The sequence below is a fragment of the Neocloeon triangulifer genome, unplaced genomic scaffold (assembly GCF_031216515.1).
Source record: "Neocloeon triangulifer isolate White Clay Creek 2 clone unplaced genomic scaffold, ASM3121651v1 ptg000012l, whole genome shotgun sequence".
Lineage (NCBI taxonomy): Eukaryota > Metazoa > Arthropoda > Insecta > Ephemeroptera > Baetidae > Neocloeon > Neocloeon triangulifer.
The window spans coordinates 2291348-2307281 of NW_026775554.1; the positions used below are offsets into that span (position 1 = coordinate 2291348).

The 15934-nt window shown below is 36.5% G+C and overlaps 1 protein-coding gene across 2 annotated transcripts; it reads right to left on the minus strand.

Moving 5' to 3' along the window:
- Window positions 1-1619: 1619 nt before the first annotated feature.
- Window positions 1620-5028, minus strand: LOC132196496 (ubiquitin carboxyl-terminal hydrolase 14). Of its 2 annotated transcripts, XM_059619194.1 has the most exons (11): window positions 4877-5028; window positions 4037-4174; window positions 3712-3926; window positions 3392-3570; window positions 3235-3339; window positions 2914-3180; window positions 2785-2861; window positions 2576-2732; window positions 2188-2520; window positions 1843-2071; window positions 1620-1785 (listed from the first exon to the last, which is right to left on the minus strand). In XM_059619194.1, exons 3-11 carry the CDS (start codon window positions 3725-3727, stop codon window positions 1697-1699), a joined length of 1452 nt encoding a protein of 483 aa, XP_059475177.1. In that variant the 5' UTR covers window positions 3728-3926; window positions 4037-4174; window positions 4877-5028; the 3' UTR covers window positions 1620-1696. The 2 variants fall into 2 exon arrangements, with proteins under 2 accessions (XP_059475177.1, XP_059475179.1); XM_059619196.1 differs by lacking the exon at window positions 4037-4174 and having other exon boundaries at window positions 4877-5021.
- Between the last annotated feature and the right edge of the window lie 10906 nt (window positions 5029-15934).

Consider the following 15934-nt stretch of genomic DNA (forward strand, 5'->3'; position numbering starts at 1 on the left):
TACTTTACTACTCGCCGTGCACAAAGAGGGAATTCACTCGTTGTATATATTTGCTCGCCGTGCATTACAATTCGTCTTCTGCGTGCGACTCCAACCAGATTACTTGACCCATTAGTTGGCTCGCATTTGATTGTTGTTCAAACTCACTCCAGTGATGCAACATAATTGTTTACCAGGAGAGATAAGAACAGCTTACAAAATTTTATACTAGGAGAATCGGAGCAAAGTAAAATGGACTAAAAAAACTAAATAAAATGATAAGAGGTTTTTTTGACAAACTAGTAAAAACTGTTTAAAAAAATTGAATGCGAACAACGTGACAAATAAACAACAATAATAATTTAGAATGACCAATTTCATATTTTCATTTCCTGATTGAATTAATTTAAATCTCTGCTCTGCGTTTTCAGACAATTAGTAATTACCAATTCCAATAATGCTTTTGAAAAAAATTAGCATCATATATTTGAGATTCTGCTCCTGATGCGTTTTCATCAAGAGTCGTTTTTTTTACCATTTCAGAGAATCGATCTCGCTCCATGACAATGGTCTGATGTATTTGGAATGATTGCCTTTTTCAATGCAAAAACAAGTACTCATTGGCATTGATTGGGGAGTTAATCGTTGTTATTTTGCATTCAATTGACCTACTTCGTTGACTTGTTTGAGGCTTGTTGAGAGTATCGATGTAAACTGGAAAGCCAAGGGGGAATTGAATGCACTGGAGACAAGCTTGCGCGCGCTCATTCGCAATAATGTATTCCTTTCTCGATAAATAAATTCTCACATTCAATAGTGATTTTGGCGTCTCCGGGGAGGTCTTGCCTCGTTTCAATGGTCTGATCGATGATAGTGAAAAATGGGCTGATAGAAACGCAAAAAATTATCGTTCACTGTGATTGCGTGTGCAGAGGAAATAAGTACATTTCGCACTCGGCTGAAAATTCGCTACACTTGATGCGCGTGGGATGTACCCTTGCAAATTTTAGCCCACGATCTGCAGAGCTGGTTTTAAAACCTACTGACAATCACAGCAATTAACTCGGCTTTCGATCTGTTTAGAAAATTTTGTTCAGTTCTAATTAGGTAAACCTAGAATAACAGGTATTGATTTGAAGAGGTCTAAAATGAAATTTTTTAATACAAATTTGCAAAACAAATTAGGATGAGTTTGAAACAGATAATTTGTTTAACAAATATTGAAATTTTTCCACAATGACTTGTTATGATACAGTAGCGAAACAATAATTTTCATTAATTTTAACAACTCTCAGCAACAGCAGAATTTTACATACAAGAGTGCAACATTTTTTACATTTTGTTTTGAGGGTTTAATATTCGAAGAATTTGTAATATTTGAGCTATCACAAAAATTCTGCTGGAAAATTTAGTGCATTGTTTAGAAAGAATGTTAAAACCTAAAAACTCATCAATTTTAACGGCATAAAGAATTAAAAATTCTATGAAAATCAGTAATATAGCTGCAAATTACAATGATGGACTAATTTCGCATGACATTATAACCTCCAGTAATTTAAGTATCGCAGACACTTCAGTTGGAAAATAAACAGACTTTTACTGTTGCTTTTAGACTTATGATCATTTTTCAAAAAACTAAATTTAACATTTAATTGGGGCATGTTTATTAGATGATAATTTAACGTATAAAACACTTTGATTAAGAGAAAACAAGAAATTAATTCTCACTAGTCTCGTCAGAGGTTTTCTTGGGAACCTTCAAAACTCGAGGCCCGTACAGCAGCATGTAGGCCACGTGCCAATCACCTGTTATTAAAAAATTATTTAAAAACCAAAACCTCTCTATGAACAATAATAATTTACCTCCACCGGAGAGCTTGAGAATTTCTTTGTCCGTGATAGGCGAGACAACGTCGTCATCACACTTGTACCACACGTCGGGTGCATCTCCCTTGACCCAGGCCACATAGTGACCACTCGAGGAAGATCTGCCCCTGTGGGTGAGAACTGCCTGCAGCTCGTAAAAGCCAGAGTTGTTGCTGCCGGGGTCATCGGGGAAGGAGAATGGTTCTATTTCGTACTCTTTATCCACCTGCACAGAGATTTGATGAAAAACAATTTATTTAAAAATCGAATTTTGCAAAATTAAGTAGTTATTTGTTTTCCAAAAGAAATTTAGAGATTTTTTCTTGGAAGATTTCATGTTACCTCCATGGGTTCTGGTTCTTTGCTACTTTTGGGTTTTCCATCCTTGCCTTCGAGGGCATTGGCCACCTTGTTGTCCTCGATCTCCTTGAATTTGGCCCTGGCCGGTTCGATCAGGGCCTGCAGTCTTGGCGAGCACAGTTCCCACGCATCAAACTGCAGCGGAAACTTGACATCCTTCAAGATCTTGGCGTTGACGGCTTCTCGCTCCTTGTAGTAGAACCGAACAAACTGAACAGTCAAGTAGGCCGGTAGCCTGTCGATCAGACTTGTCTTGGTGAAAACGGCGTCACGCCCCAGTGTTGTCGACATCTTTGAAATCTGCTCCTTGATTTTCTGAAAATCGATCAAATCATTTCATGCTTTTCTAAAAATAAAAAATTTAAACTACAGCTTTCAGTCCAGAGTTCATGTGGCCTGTTTCTTGTCCGATGAAGCAGCTAAGGTGCAAGAAATTTTCAACCGAAATCACTGGGGGCTCACTTTCAGCTTCGGTGCACTCGAGGGTCACACTCATCCGACCACCCATGTACTCTTCGATGAGAGACCTTTTTGTCAAACAATTTTAGAAAGTATCTAAATCTTTGATCGAAAAATTACTTGTGTTTGGTGGTGTTGTCGGCTGGCAGGCCATTCTGCATCAGCCTGACCATTTCTGTCCAGCACTCGCTTGCATCCTATCAAATAAAAAATTTAAAAACCTTTTAATTTTGTATTTGGAAGATGTACCTGTTGGCAAAGACCGCCGTTGGGCCCTTTTTCAGCAAATCGGGGCACGGCCCTGTGCAGAGCTCCGAGCAGCAACAAGGGAGGCACACACGAGCCCGTCTGCATGGAGCGGAAAACTTCACTCAAACTGTCCACGATCCCACTCGAGCCTTGGGGCCGCAAATCAACCAGGGCCTTCTTCAGTTCAGGCACCGTCTTCAGGCACTGCACAGTTGCGTTCATGTAGCAAGTGTTGCCCAAATTCACCAGGCCGGCTGGCAAGTCCAGCTGAAAAGACAAATTAAATTGTAATCTTTCTTTGATTTATTTTGAATTACAAACCTTTGTGTTCAGCTCGGCCTCTGACAAGTCTTCCATGAAAACAGTCTTCTTCTCTGGCTCCAGAGCAAGTTCCTCTGCCGTTCCGAGCATTAAAAACGTAGCTCCCTGAAATATCAAGTTTTAAAATTTTAGAGTTGGATTTTGGTTTCGTCCTTACATTCTTGACGGGCAGGTCGCCCCAGCCGTCGTCTTTCAGCTGCGCACCCTTCAGCATGACCTTTTGCCGGTCAGGTTGGACGCCGGTCAGGGCGAAAATCTGTGCTTTGAAGAGCAGCGGATCTTCGTCTGAGTTCAGCTCGATGTCTGAATACGTATTTTTGCCCCATTTGACTTTGACTGAAATTTGAAAGGAATCAATAAGCGTTGAGACGTTTAAATTGGAAAAAAATCAGTTTGTTTATCCTCGGCTTTAAATTACAGTTGGCTCGAAAATGGAATTCGCCGCATTATTTTGAGCCGAGTTGCGCTGAATTTTACCTTTAAAAACTGGCATTTTTGCAGAGTTCGAAGCTTCCTCTTCTGAAACTGGAAATCAAATTTGGAGATGCGCAAAAGCCGTGAAATGTTTCGGTTTCGACACCCAGCGTGACTTTTCAGTTGACGTGAGAGAAGTGCCGAGTGCGGCTGCGGCCGACGCCTCCTTTCGCTGCCAACCTTACAAAGTGCAGCGATCCCGTCGTTCTCCGGCAGCGCTGCATTTCATGATTTCATCAAAAGTCATACTATTTATTCGCGGTTAAAAAAGGGCAATTAAAAGTTTGCTAACACTATTTATCAAGCAAAAAACTGAAGGAATACAAACTTTATTTTCTCGCTTCTCGGCGTTTTTTGCTTGCCTATCAGAATACAAATTACAAATAGGCGAAGTTAGACAACCAGCAGTAGTCTGATGTTGAGCGGAAAGCCTAACTTTGTTGTTGCAGGGGATATAACGATTTAACTGTTTAAAAAAAATTAAAATTTTAATTAATATTTGATTAGTTTAAGATGCCATTTTTTTTTTAAATTGGAAAATTCAAGTTTCGTTTTAAATATTGAAGTAGATCTTACTTCATGCAAATTTTTGCCAAATTCTTTGATCGATTTTTTGGAATAACATATACAATGATATTTTCAGAAAATGTCATATATTAAAAAGTGGAAATGCAAAAATGCGGATGATTTTAGTGATTTTACTGTTTTTCATAATCCCTATGAAATCGCAATTCCGCTATGTTAGCATCCAAAGAAAAAAACAACCGAATATATTTAAAAAGGCTTTTTTAATTTTTAAGAGGTTTTTACGTGGATTTACTGAAACTGTCTAAAATAATCACATTAACAAAAATTTTGGCAGAAACTGGAAGTATTCTGCAAAAAGTATGTTCATTCGCGGCTAATTATCAACAATCAAATTTAGTGCTGAAAACTTCAAATAAATTAGAGAGGAGCAGGAAACAAATAGTTATATTTGAAAAAATGAATTTTAAAATAAAACGGCACCAAAAGAAAGTTGGATATTATTTAGAGAAATCAGGTGATCAGTGATCATCTCCACATTTTTATGTCAAGAAGAAAAAATGATCTGCATATGATTATCTTTTCAAAACATTGCACGTTTTCAATCATTTCAAGTTTTTTGTTTTATTATCATTATTCTTACCTGGATGTATTATATGACGGCCGCCGAAACCTGAATTTTGTGAATTTCGAGGCGCATTCGATTATCTCACAATATTTCACATTCTTCTCAATACAAGTCAAAGCAAGGTATTAAAAAATTAAGGCGTAATTTTAACACTCAAGTAGTCTCAATCGGGCCTTATCTAACTTTATAAAAAAATTGCAACCCAATCTAATCGCATTAAAATGGTCCTACAGTTCAAATCTGTTTGAAGTATGCGTCAGGGGCATAAGCAATGTTTAAGAGAAGGTGGAACTTTTCAAATAGAATAATCAAAATTTAGTCATAAGAAAAATTAATTTGAGTTAATTATACTATACAACAATGATTTTGCTGGTCCAACCACATTTATTTTAGTGGAACTTCAAAAAAAGAATGAAAATCAAATTATATTAATTAAAAAGTGCAGTTTTGTACAGATGTGAAAATTATTCCTCTTATTTATTCTGAGATTCGTTAGGAAATTAAAATACTGTAAGTCTACAATATATTTTTACCCTCATAAATTTAATTATGTGCAACATTATTATTCCAAAATTTTCTTGTTTTCCTGAAATGATAAGTGTTAAAAATGAAATATTAAGTAAGCTATAATTATTTTGTATCCATGTAAAATATCATTACTGCATTATAATTTCATATTATGTTTTCATTTCTACAAATTAATATAATTTAATATCATAATGCGCAGTTATATGTCATATACCGACGTGCTATATTGAATTATAGAAATCGAGTTTAATAATCATTATTATTAATTTTTTTTTACAAACTTGTGCATTTTTACAATTCAATATTTGTAACTGTCAACGTCAACAACTGCAGCGATTTCCATTAATAGTAAATTTTTCCGTCAATTTTCGAATGCTCCCTCGGCACAGCATTTGCGGTCAGTCCTTTCACTTAATTTAGCCGCCGTTCCATATTTTATTCACACGCGATTTGAGCGGCTGGTCAGTTGCGGGCCTGATTGATGAGAACGCGTGCGAGTAATGAGCCTTGCGCGTTCCTACCATTCTCTCTCATCCATACATAGGAAGCGAGCCGATTTGTTAAAAAGTCAACTCTATTTCCCTTTGCCTTTGTGACAAGCGCGTGGGTTATCAATTGCGTCTCATTTGGCCCCGTATACAAAAAATAAACAAATTCAGAGGGTGATTTGGAGCGCACGAGGGGAAAAATAAATGAAAAATCTGTAAAAAGTCACCACCAATGTTGTGTGGAAAAAGAAAAGCATGAAGAACGGTTTTTAGGATTTGGCGAAACAAAAGTTGGGTGTGTGAAAATTTATGTCGGCACAGGTGAAACGACAAAACGTGGCTTTAGGGTATTTATAATTTTTTCACTTGTCAGCTTTTCCGTTTCAAGGGCTGAAAATGCAAAGCGTTTTTCGCACTCGGTTGTCCCCTTTGAGTGATTGCCAGGATGGATTTAATAATCAAAGAAAAGTAACTTTAATTAGGGGTGACAATCGCAGAGCTGGAAATGTCGCTTTTCCGCAAAGCGTCTCTGTTCCTATGCAGATGAGCGTTATTAATGAATCGCAGCTAAATCAACAAACTGCTTTCAGCGGCCGCGGGAGAAACAATGCGCGCGCGGCACACGCACGCCGCGCTACAAATAAAAAGAGCCACTGTTTTTCGTCGGCGGCTAATTGACTATTTAAAGAATGGCTGAATCACTCTGCAAATAAATCAAACCCCTCTAATGTTGGCGACAATTTTTAAGCCGCAATCATTAATAAGGATCAGCGTTGGAAATGGATGAAACGGAGCCACTGAGTGATTTGATGAAATGTAGAGAATTTATTTTGTACCTTTTTTAAATTTCAAGCTTTTACAAGAATCCCTATAGACAAAAAAAACATATTTTAATTTAATATTTACCTAATGTTTAATATGCTATAAATTAGAATTTAATTTAAATCTATTAGAATTTAGAAAAACAAATTAAGTTTATTATTTTTTTGTATTTATTGATGGAACGCCATAAGTGTGCAACAAGCTTAAAAGATACAAAATATAAGGAAATATATTAGTTTTAATAGTTAATTTTTTAACAATATATATTAATTAGTCATCCTTAATCAATCAGTTTTAATTACAAAACTTTGATGGCTGAATAATTTCAAAGAACGCAGTTCTATATTAAAATGTGCGAGGAGTACAAAGACTAATTATTATTTCATTAACCGGACGTTACATATTTTTTCTGGTTGGATGAGATTCGCACTTGAAGTGTAACTGAAACGGACCCAGCACTTCAAAGGCTCCGAAATTCCAGTGCTCTCGTTGTGAACCGGTTAAAATCCAATTTTGCACGCCGAGTATAATAATTAGATTAAGGTCGTGTCGAAAATGAAAGAGCGATGACCATAGCCTTGTGACGCGCGTCACAATTGCTCCGTCTCGCGGAAAAGCAGCGTCGAATTTTTAATTAATCCCCTGCCCTCTCAGTGGGGGTCGCAAGAATGATCATCAAACTCGTCGCTTCCTTCCACCCATTAACAGTGTCTCTCGCGCTTGAAGGAATAATACACGCGCACACAGCACAGGAATGACGGAGGGAGAGCGCACGCGTTTATTAATTAACGCCGGAGAGCTGGAATTAAAATGTAATAGCAAAAATACAAGAAACTACAGAGAGAGAGAAGGTAAAGAGGGGACTTGAAGTGACGGCCGGCCTACAAGAGACTGATTTATTAACTAGTTGAAAGCTACAATTATTCCAGAAGAATTGCGCCTCTCTTATTGTTTCCTTTAGAATATGAAATAAAACCATCTGAACAGATAGATATTTATTTATTCTTCAAATTTACGAAACTTATTTTATATAATTTCGTTTTAATTTAGAGAAATGGTAGCTTTTGTGATTATTACTTTAGAAGAAAATTTTTGTTATTCTTATTTAATCAGTTTCTTTATATTTAATAACAGCAAGTTTAAGTGAAATTTTAAAAGAGTCTGTAATGAAAAATTTAAATATTAACTTTTTTATTACTGCTGACATAAAATAAAAGAGTTTTTAAATTTCTTTATACTTTGTGATTATCACTCTTCATTCGGGATTATAATATGCAGATAAGAAAGAGGAAAGGGTTGCTTTTGATTTATGCTGTAAACATAAAACTTAACGCGTGGTCTTCATCACTTTTTTTTTCACCAACACCCTTGTACTTATTGTCGCCATTTAATTACACTTTGCCGTTTTTACGCGAGAATTCAGACATTCGAACGTAATCCCAGACGCAATCATTGGCCATTTTAAAAACCCCTTTTTGTTGTTTTTATTGCCCCACTTTCATTTAAAAAGAATTTTGGCGTGTCCCTTTTAATAAAAACGCGTGCCTCATTCTTTTACGATCCCTACTCGTCGTCGTCGTCGTCGTCGTCGTCGGTGCACCATTGAAATCCTTGCCGGCTACGACGGCACTAAAGAAGAGAGAGGTAATTAAGCAACATCTTCGCTCTACGCATGGCGACATAAAAAGTTGCATGCGCACGTCGCTGTCGTTTTACTGCAGCTAGTTTTATTGTCCAATAAAGGGACGCCTCATTACTTATGCATGCCGGGCCGTAAATTAGAGCGAGAGAGATGCAAGGGTGATTTGTCGCCTCGACTCGCAGGTGCTTCTCTGGCAGAGGAAAAATTTATCGCCCTGCCCGCGACTCCTTTTCGCACAAGCGGCGTCTCAATCGGCCAGTGCGGAAATTTATGGCCAGGAAATTATTTGCCGCGCGCCGACGTGACACTTGGCTAAATAAATTTGCGAGACTGTTTAAATTCAGATTTATTGCCGGCTGGACATTGAATTACGACGGGGTTGCTTTCAGCGGCGATAAGCTAATGGAAATAGAGCAGTATATTATTGAAATTTTATTCACGTCAAAACGCCTGCTTCGTGTCACATTATCGCATATCAAAACAATCAGCGGAATTTAATTCAATTGTAATTTACTGCTATTGGAAAAATATTATTAATATCAATATGCATTCATCTCAATTAAAGAGCAAATTTAAACCATATAAAAAAATTACCATTTAAAAAACGGATTTTATTATTTTTATATATATATAAAAAAAGCACAAAATAATTAATCCTTATTTTCGATTAATTTAAAAATTGAAATTAAAATTTTTTATAATATTTTATAATTATTTTTTATTTCCAAATATTTGTAATTTGTGATCTTATAATAACTCTAACCGTTGATCCCAATATTTGTAGGTTTAAAATAAATGAAATGCAGTTATTTTAAAAAGAAATCACATCTGTGAAGAATTGTTAAAATATTGTAAAATGCAATTCGTCAATGTCAACTGAAAGTGATGTCAGAGAACAATAAAAAATATTAAATTCCCGTCCGTAATTGCAGCCAAGAATCAAATAAATTAATTTGCGAACGCAATCGGAAGTCGAGGGGTCGGAGGTGACAGCGGCAAAGTACATTTTAAAAGCAACATTTGTCCAACGACGCGGCGCAATCGGATGCGAGTCATTACGCGCGGACGCGGCCAGAAAAAAGACGTCGGCTTGATTAAAAAATAATGGTCGGCGGCTTTTACAAACATTATATATTTGTTGCACGCGAGATGGATTCATTACACAAATTCGTTTCGAGCCCCTCTCTCCGGCAAATAACAGCAACTCGCCGCGTATAATGACAAAAGCATAACCATAAATCACCGGCGCTGATGATTTAGTGCCGCTTTTATACTTCTAGCAGCAGCGACTTCCCCTTTCCATTCATAGGTATTCAGCAAGATGCTTTTATTGCTGGCCACAAGTTGATTAGATATTGTTTCCTATTCCGATTATGATGATTATTCCACACTTTATGGGTCGTTAACAGTTGCTGGCCGTAAAACTGCGGCCGAGACTTGTTTCTTATTCTGTTTGTCCCCTGAGAATTACTTATATGCCCATTGGTCAGGGGCAGAACTTGACAGTTGGCGAGTCTAAAAGTGCCCAGATGTTCACCTATAAGAAAATCACATAATTTTTTAAATTAAATTTTAAATTTAAAATAATATCCATGATTTTTTTCCATTTAATTTTTATCAAATCCAACCATACTCTATTTTCTTTGTAAATAAAATAAACTATCCTTTTGAATTTCATCAGCTGATGAATTTATTTATTTGAAATGTTCGATACTTTTCTTTACTCCTTTTAAAGAAGCTTTTGAATTGAAATGTTTCAAAACTACTCAAATGAGTAAGAAAAACTTACTTTTAAATTGTGGTTCGGATTCGCCCCTGGTGGCAGGTGATTTCTCGGACTGCGTGTAATGGTCATGTTTTAATCTACATTTGTGGCCCCGGACATAAAAACGCGGCCAAGATATAACGACGCCGTAAAATATGGACGCCACACTCTCTTGATTAAAACATTATGTCGCGCGGACGGGAGAGGGCGTAAAATAATAATAAATAAAAATAACAGCGGCGCTGATGAATTGAGAGGCAATAATGGGGATTTGCGGACCGATGGACCGGACGAGGGTGTGGAAAGTTTATATAGGTGCAGTGCGGGTGCAGCTCGGTCGTAAAATGTGAGAGCAGCGGAAATACTGTTTTATTGAAAAGGCAAGCACTTCTGAGGAAAATTCAGTTTGCACTTTTCTTTAAAAAAATTACATCGCAAACCTCAATATTAAATTAAAATAAAAAAAATTTAATTACGCGGTTGAAGCGACATTTCCAATTGCGTTAAAAACCAAATTTAATCCCCTCTCGGAGAATTTAATCGGGTGACGTGAATCTCGTCTTTTAAAATTCATTTAGCGCGCCGCTTGAAAAATCTAATATAAATGTGCGGTTAACCCTTTCTCTCCTTTTCTTTTTCATTCGTCTCATCTGTCGGCGGCACCACGCAAAAAGATGTATTTTACGAGTCAAGAAACGGATGGAGCGCGAGCAATTTACTTGCAAATGATATTATGCAAATTTAATTTAGCGCCCTCGATAAAGGGTTGACTTGATTTTTCACGCGCCACGACGCGTGTGCTGCCTGCAGTTTGTGACTGACAAACTCATGATTGCCGACCGCAGCTGAGAGATATACGGACTCGCAGTGTCGTCACCGCGGCTTGCTTCAAAGGGGTGAATGAAGACAAGAGGCAACCACTTTTCCGCGCTACATTAGACTCGTAATTTGTTGGCGAGAGAGCTAGGGAAGGGTTGAGCAATCAAGGGCGTGATGCTTTTGACGTGTGACTGGATTTCTCATGTTGTTCAAACGCTGCAAAAAATTCTATGATATATAGAAAGATCACGTAAAATTTACTTAATTTTGGCTAATTTTTACATCAATTTAAAGAAAAAATTGGGGCTTCTCTTTATTCTTGTTGAAAAATTAATTTTGAATTTTATTTTTAAAAAAAAAAGCTAATAAATTATGAAATTTGCAGAGTAATTATTTTTTATACTCTATCTTACAACAGCATTTTTTTCAATTTATAAAATAAATATCAAGTAGAATTCCTCGCATTAAAAACAATATATTTTTAAGAACTTCAAGATTTGTTATTTTAAATTCAAATTATTTATTTATTATTTATAAAAATCCAATGGCTAAAAACTTCTATTCGAACAATATTTTTCAGAGAGAATTTCAAATTTAATTAAGACCCTCTACCTTGTGTTCGTCTGATTGATATTAAAAATTTAGATCATTGCTTTTCTCTTTTTCCTCTTAAGATTTTTAATTTGCCGCAAACAACCCTCTTTCTCTTTTCTCTCCCATTAGACTTAAAAATTATGCCTTCTGTGGGAACGCCTCGGAGTCTAATCAAGAGTCGCACCGCCGAGCAGAATACATTACTGCAAATTAAAAAAGGCGGCTCTCCAATCAATGAATTTTTATGGCAGCTACTCTTTCTTTGCCACTTGCTAATTGAATTATCAGCAAGGGAGGAGACGCGCTTGCGGGGCGACACCGCATTTGTTTTATACACGATATAGACGGAAGCGATCTGAAAGAAAAGTCACCCCTGCTGCTGCAGTATCGGGTGATTTTTTATCAGAGACAGCATCTGGGGACGTGAGCGCAAAGTGGACAAACGGAAAAAGGAATTTTTCTTTTCATTCTTCAATGTCAATTAGAAAGAAATATTCATTAAAATTTCCGAGTAAATTAACATAAAAGGATCATCAAATTAATTTATTTAAAATTCACGTCATATAAAGTTATGAAGATTTTCAAAATAAAAAGGCTTGAATATTGTATTTTGATCGGCTTAATTATAATTTCAGTTTTGAACCAATTAAATTATATAATCCGATCGAGTGAATCGGCTTGAATTTACTCCTCTTTCAGAAGCAGATTACGGCAGGGCTAGCTGCGGGGGTTGATAAATTGCCCTCTCATGATGCCGAACCGCACCTGCTGACACATGCAAATGATACAGCAAGTGTGCATGAAACTTTTGAACTCCATTCATGCGTGAGACCGCGCCGCTGATAATTAAAATTATTAATCAACCCTTTCGTTTTCTCCGGGGATTTGTCAGTGACTTTGTAGCAAGTTCGGCGCACGCGTCTCCTGCGGCAAAGTTTGCGTTCGTCTTTGAGAGGATCTTTGTCGGAATAATTAGCGCGCAGCAGTACGGCAGTGGCTCCGCAGATGAGGTGAAAGATTAGCGCCAGATTAACATGCGGCCCCTTATAAAAGTGCCGTTTTTTTAATTGGTGCAGGAAAGGGTAGAAGAAAAAAGAGCTCCCCTCTTGAAGTTTGCCTTGTTCTTGACACGCTTTTTTTGCATGAAAGAATTCACAGGATTTCCTTTGACGTTTTAACTAATTAAAAAATGAAAACTTCAAGCACTTCTTAAATTGGAGAAAAATTTGTTTTTGTTGATTTATTTGTAACTTGAAGTGTAAAATTACGAATTAATTATTTATTTTTTAAACAATTAAACAAAAGGAACAGCTAGAAAAATATTTTTAACTTCATTATTGAGACATGGAAATAATAATTTTGGATAAAAAACTGTTAAGATCATAATATTTGCTTTATGGCTAGGAAATTATCCAGAGAGGAATTAGCAGTTGACAACAGACATCAAATTTCATTGTTTTATATTCTTACTCGTTAAACTTAACTGCTAAATCCAAACACAGTCTCCTCTCTTGACACTCTTATTGTTCCGTTTTGGTTTTGCGTCAAGAAAATTATAAATTCGCTTTCGCTCCCTTGTCAGCGACGCAGAAGATTTTGTGCCCCGAGGATTTTTCTCCTCGTCCTCCTCCGCTTTACAGCACAATAATAAAATGATATGTATAAGATGCGGCGGGCCTTTTGTATTTTCAATTCAAGCCGAAAAATCATCAGCATTGTTATCCGCGCGTGCCAAATTGCTGCAACTTTTACTCCTTAATAATATGCAATAATACCCTTGAGGAGTGGAAAAAAATAACACACAGCGGCGGCAAATTTACCAATAAAAAATGAGAGGAGAAACAACGACGCGAGCGACTGATGCTGTCACTTAAGAAAAATTTGATACGCATGAAAAATGCACACGTTAAAAATCGAGTGCTTCAAACAAAGGTGGCTCGGAAGGGCGTGAAAAATCGCGCCACTACTCAGCGCGTCAGCTTCAATTATTTCCCTGCAAGAGAAATAAATTGTGTTCAAAAACACCAGATGAGAGAGATTCGTCTCTGTTCTTGCGTAGTTTTCGCTGGATTTCGTCAAAATGACACTTTGCATTTGGAAATTAAAAAATAGACGAAAAATAAACTCATAAAAATTAATGTGAATTTAATTATAAAATAAATAAATAAATATTATTGTGGAAAATATTAAGATATAAATATATCAATAATATTATTTTCAGTTTTGACAAAAGCGCACAACGATTTTACTGGGAAGAACTCTGCATGTTTTGATAAACACATACATCGCAATCCATATACTCCCTTTTGATACAAAACGTATCGATTCCACACAAAAACATTTGAAATATCAAAAGGGATAGTTTCAACAGCTATTTTTTTAGTTGAAAGCATTTAAAAACATTTCTCGTGGAGTTAACTGAAATATTATAATAAAAAAAATGCAAACAACAATCTGAAATAATTACAAAGAAAGAAAAATTTATATAAATTCTAATTATTTTTAAATTTTAAATTCATAAGAAGAATTATATATATAATTCTTCTTATGAATTTAAAATTTAAAAATAATTAGAACGATTGCCAATTCTATGTAACAATTATTGCTTTATTGTTACGCTTGTGCATTTTTATTGTCACTTTTTATTGATTAGGTAGATATACATAACACATATATGACATACCAATTGTTAAATGTATGCAGTACACAAATTATTGGCTGTTGAAGTGCGCTGCATTCACATGCAAATTGTAATTCAGAGTCGCTGCAGCTTATTTAACGGATGCAGGCAGACGGGCCGCCTGCTGATTTTTTTTCTTTGCTCGCGGATATGCATGCATCGTTTGTTATTTTGTTTTGAATTTCAATTTCAGGAGGGCGATTGAAATTCATGATTTTTTTTCTTCGCGACCGCCGCGGGGACGTTTGAACAGCAGGATGCACTTGTCTTATAGAAGAAAGCAAATATAATTTTATAAAATAGAAAAGAGACTTGCTTTAATTGCACGATTTTACCAGCAATGAAATAATGAAATTTGCCAGCTCTGAAATTATTTAATCAATTGTTATGGAAGATCTAAAATATTTCTGAATTCCCCAACTGGTATAAGCTTAATTTTTCAAAATTACCAGTTTATATATACTTCGACTTTATAGTTGATAATAAATTTGATCAGCAAATCTGCACATTAAAGAGTGAGATCTAATTTAGCCAAGCATCCCGAAGGAAAAAGGGGTAACTTTCTCTCTCTATCTCTCTCTGTTTTTAACTGCGGATTTTGTTTAGTCAATTAAAATGCGCTCAGCCGCACCTGAGAGCAAAGAAATCGTGCACATTACCAGTCTAATGACAAAACAGAGTAAATCCTTTCAAGCAATAAAATTTCCGAATGCAGCGACGAATTTAGGGGAAGGCAGCGAATTTATTCACGTTAATTTGTTGATTGAGAGAAGAAAAGAGATAGAAAAGGGGGTGCGCCGGAAAATATGTTTTGCTGACTTGCAAAAGTGCCGAGTCCGACCAACATTGTTTCCTCTTTTGACACAAAATAGGTCATAATTAAATCAATTCTCGCGCATTGACTCCGAATAAATGGTAGAGTGCATAAATAATGCAGAAGAGGAACAATTTTTTTGGAGAGTGGCGACGAGAAAGCCCTTGTGCTATTGAATGAACAAACAAGCACACGCTCGATATATAAGCGGCCGCTCTTCTTCTTCTCTTGCATTAGATTCACACGCGCCGCAACGAATGATTAATTATTCACAATCATCACCCCCCCGTTCGTTGACGCGAACAACAATCGGCGACAATATTTTTATCGGTCCGCGCCGAGACATGCGAGTCGCGAACAAAGAGAAGATCAGGAATTGACTTTCATCAATCTCACGCAACTACTACACAATTACGGCGGGACTTACATATGTGCTGCTGATTAATGGGCGAAAAAGAGCACGCTCATTTTTCCTCGTCGGCACAGGAAATTCGGGCCCATCATCTATCTCCCTCTCATTAAATCCACCACCAAGAGAGCAACTGGTTGAGTAAACAAACTCATCGACGCCCTCTCGCAATCTCCCCGTGTTTTTCATTCCAGCCTGTCGAGATTTGATTTCCGCGCTGGAGTGAGTTAATTTTCTTTTGTGTGTTCGGTGCGAAGTTCGAGTGGCCATTTAGTAGCACGTCTTTCTCCATCCTTCCTTGATGAAAACCTATTTTTCAGCTCACACGTGAGATAAATCGCTGATAGGAGACTGGTAATGAAATTATTTGCTAGAAAATTTCGAGCGGAAAGGAGAAGGAAACAAATCTAATTTTTGTTCTCTGTCAGAATGGGCTCTTTTCTCTCTATTCTTGGTGTTTTATGGAAGGAAAATAATAAAGGACGAGGTATAATAAATTGAGTAATTCGTCT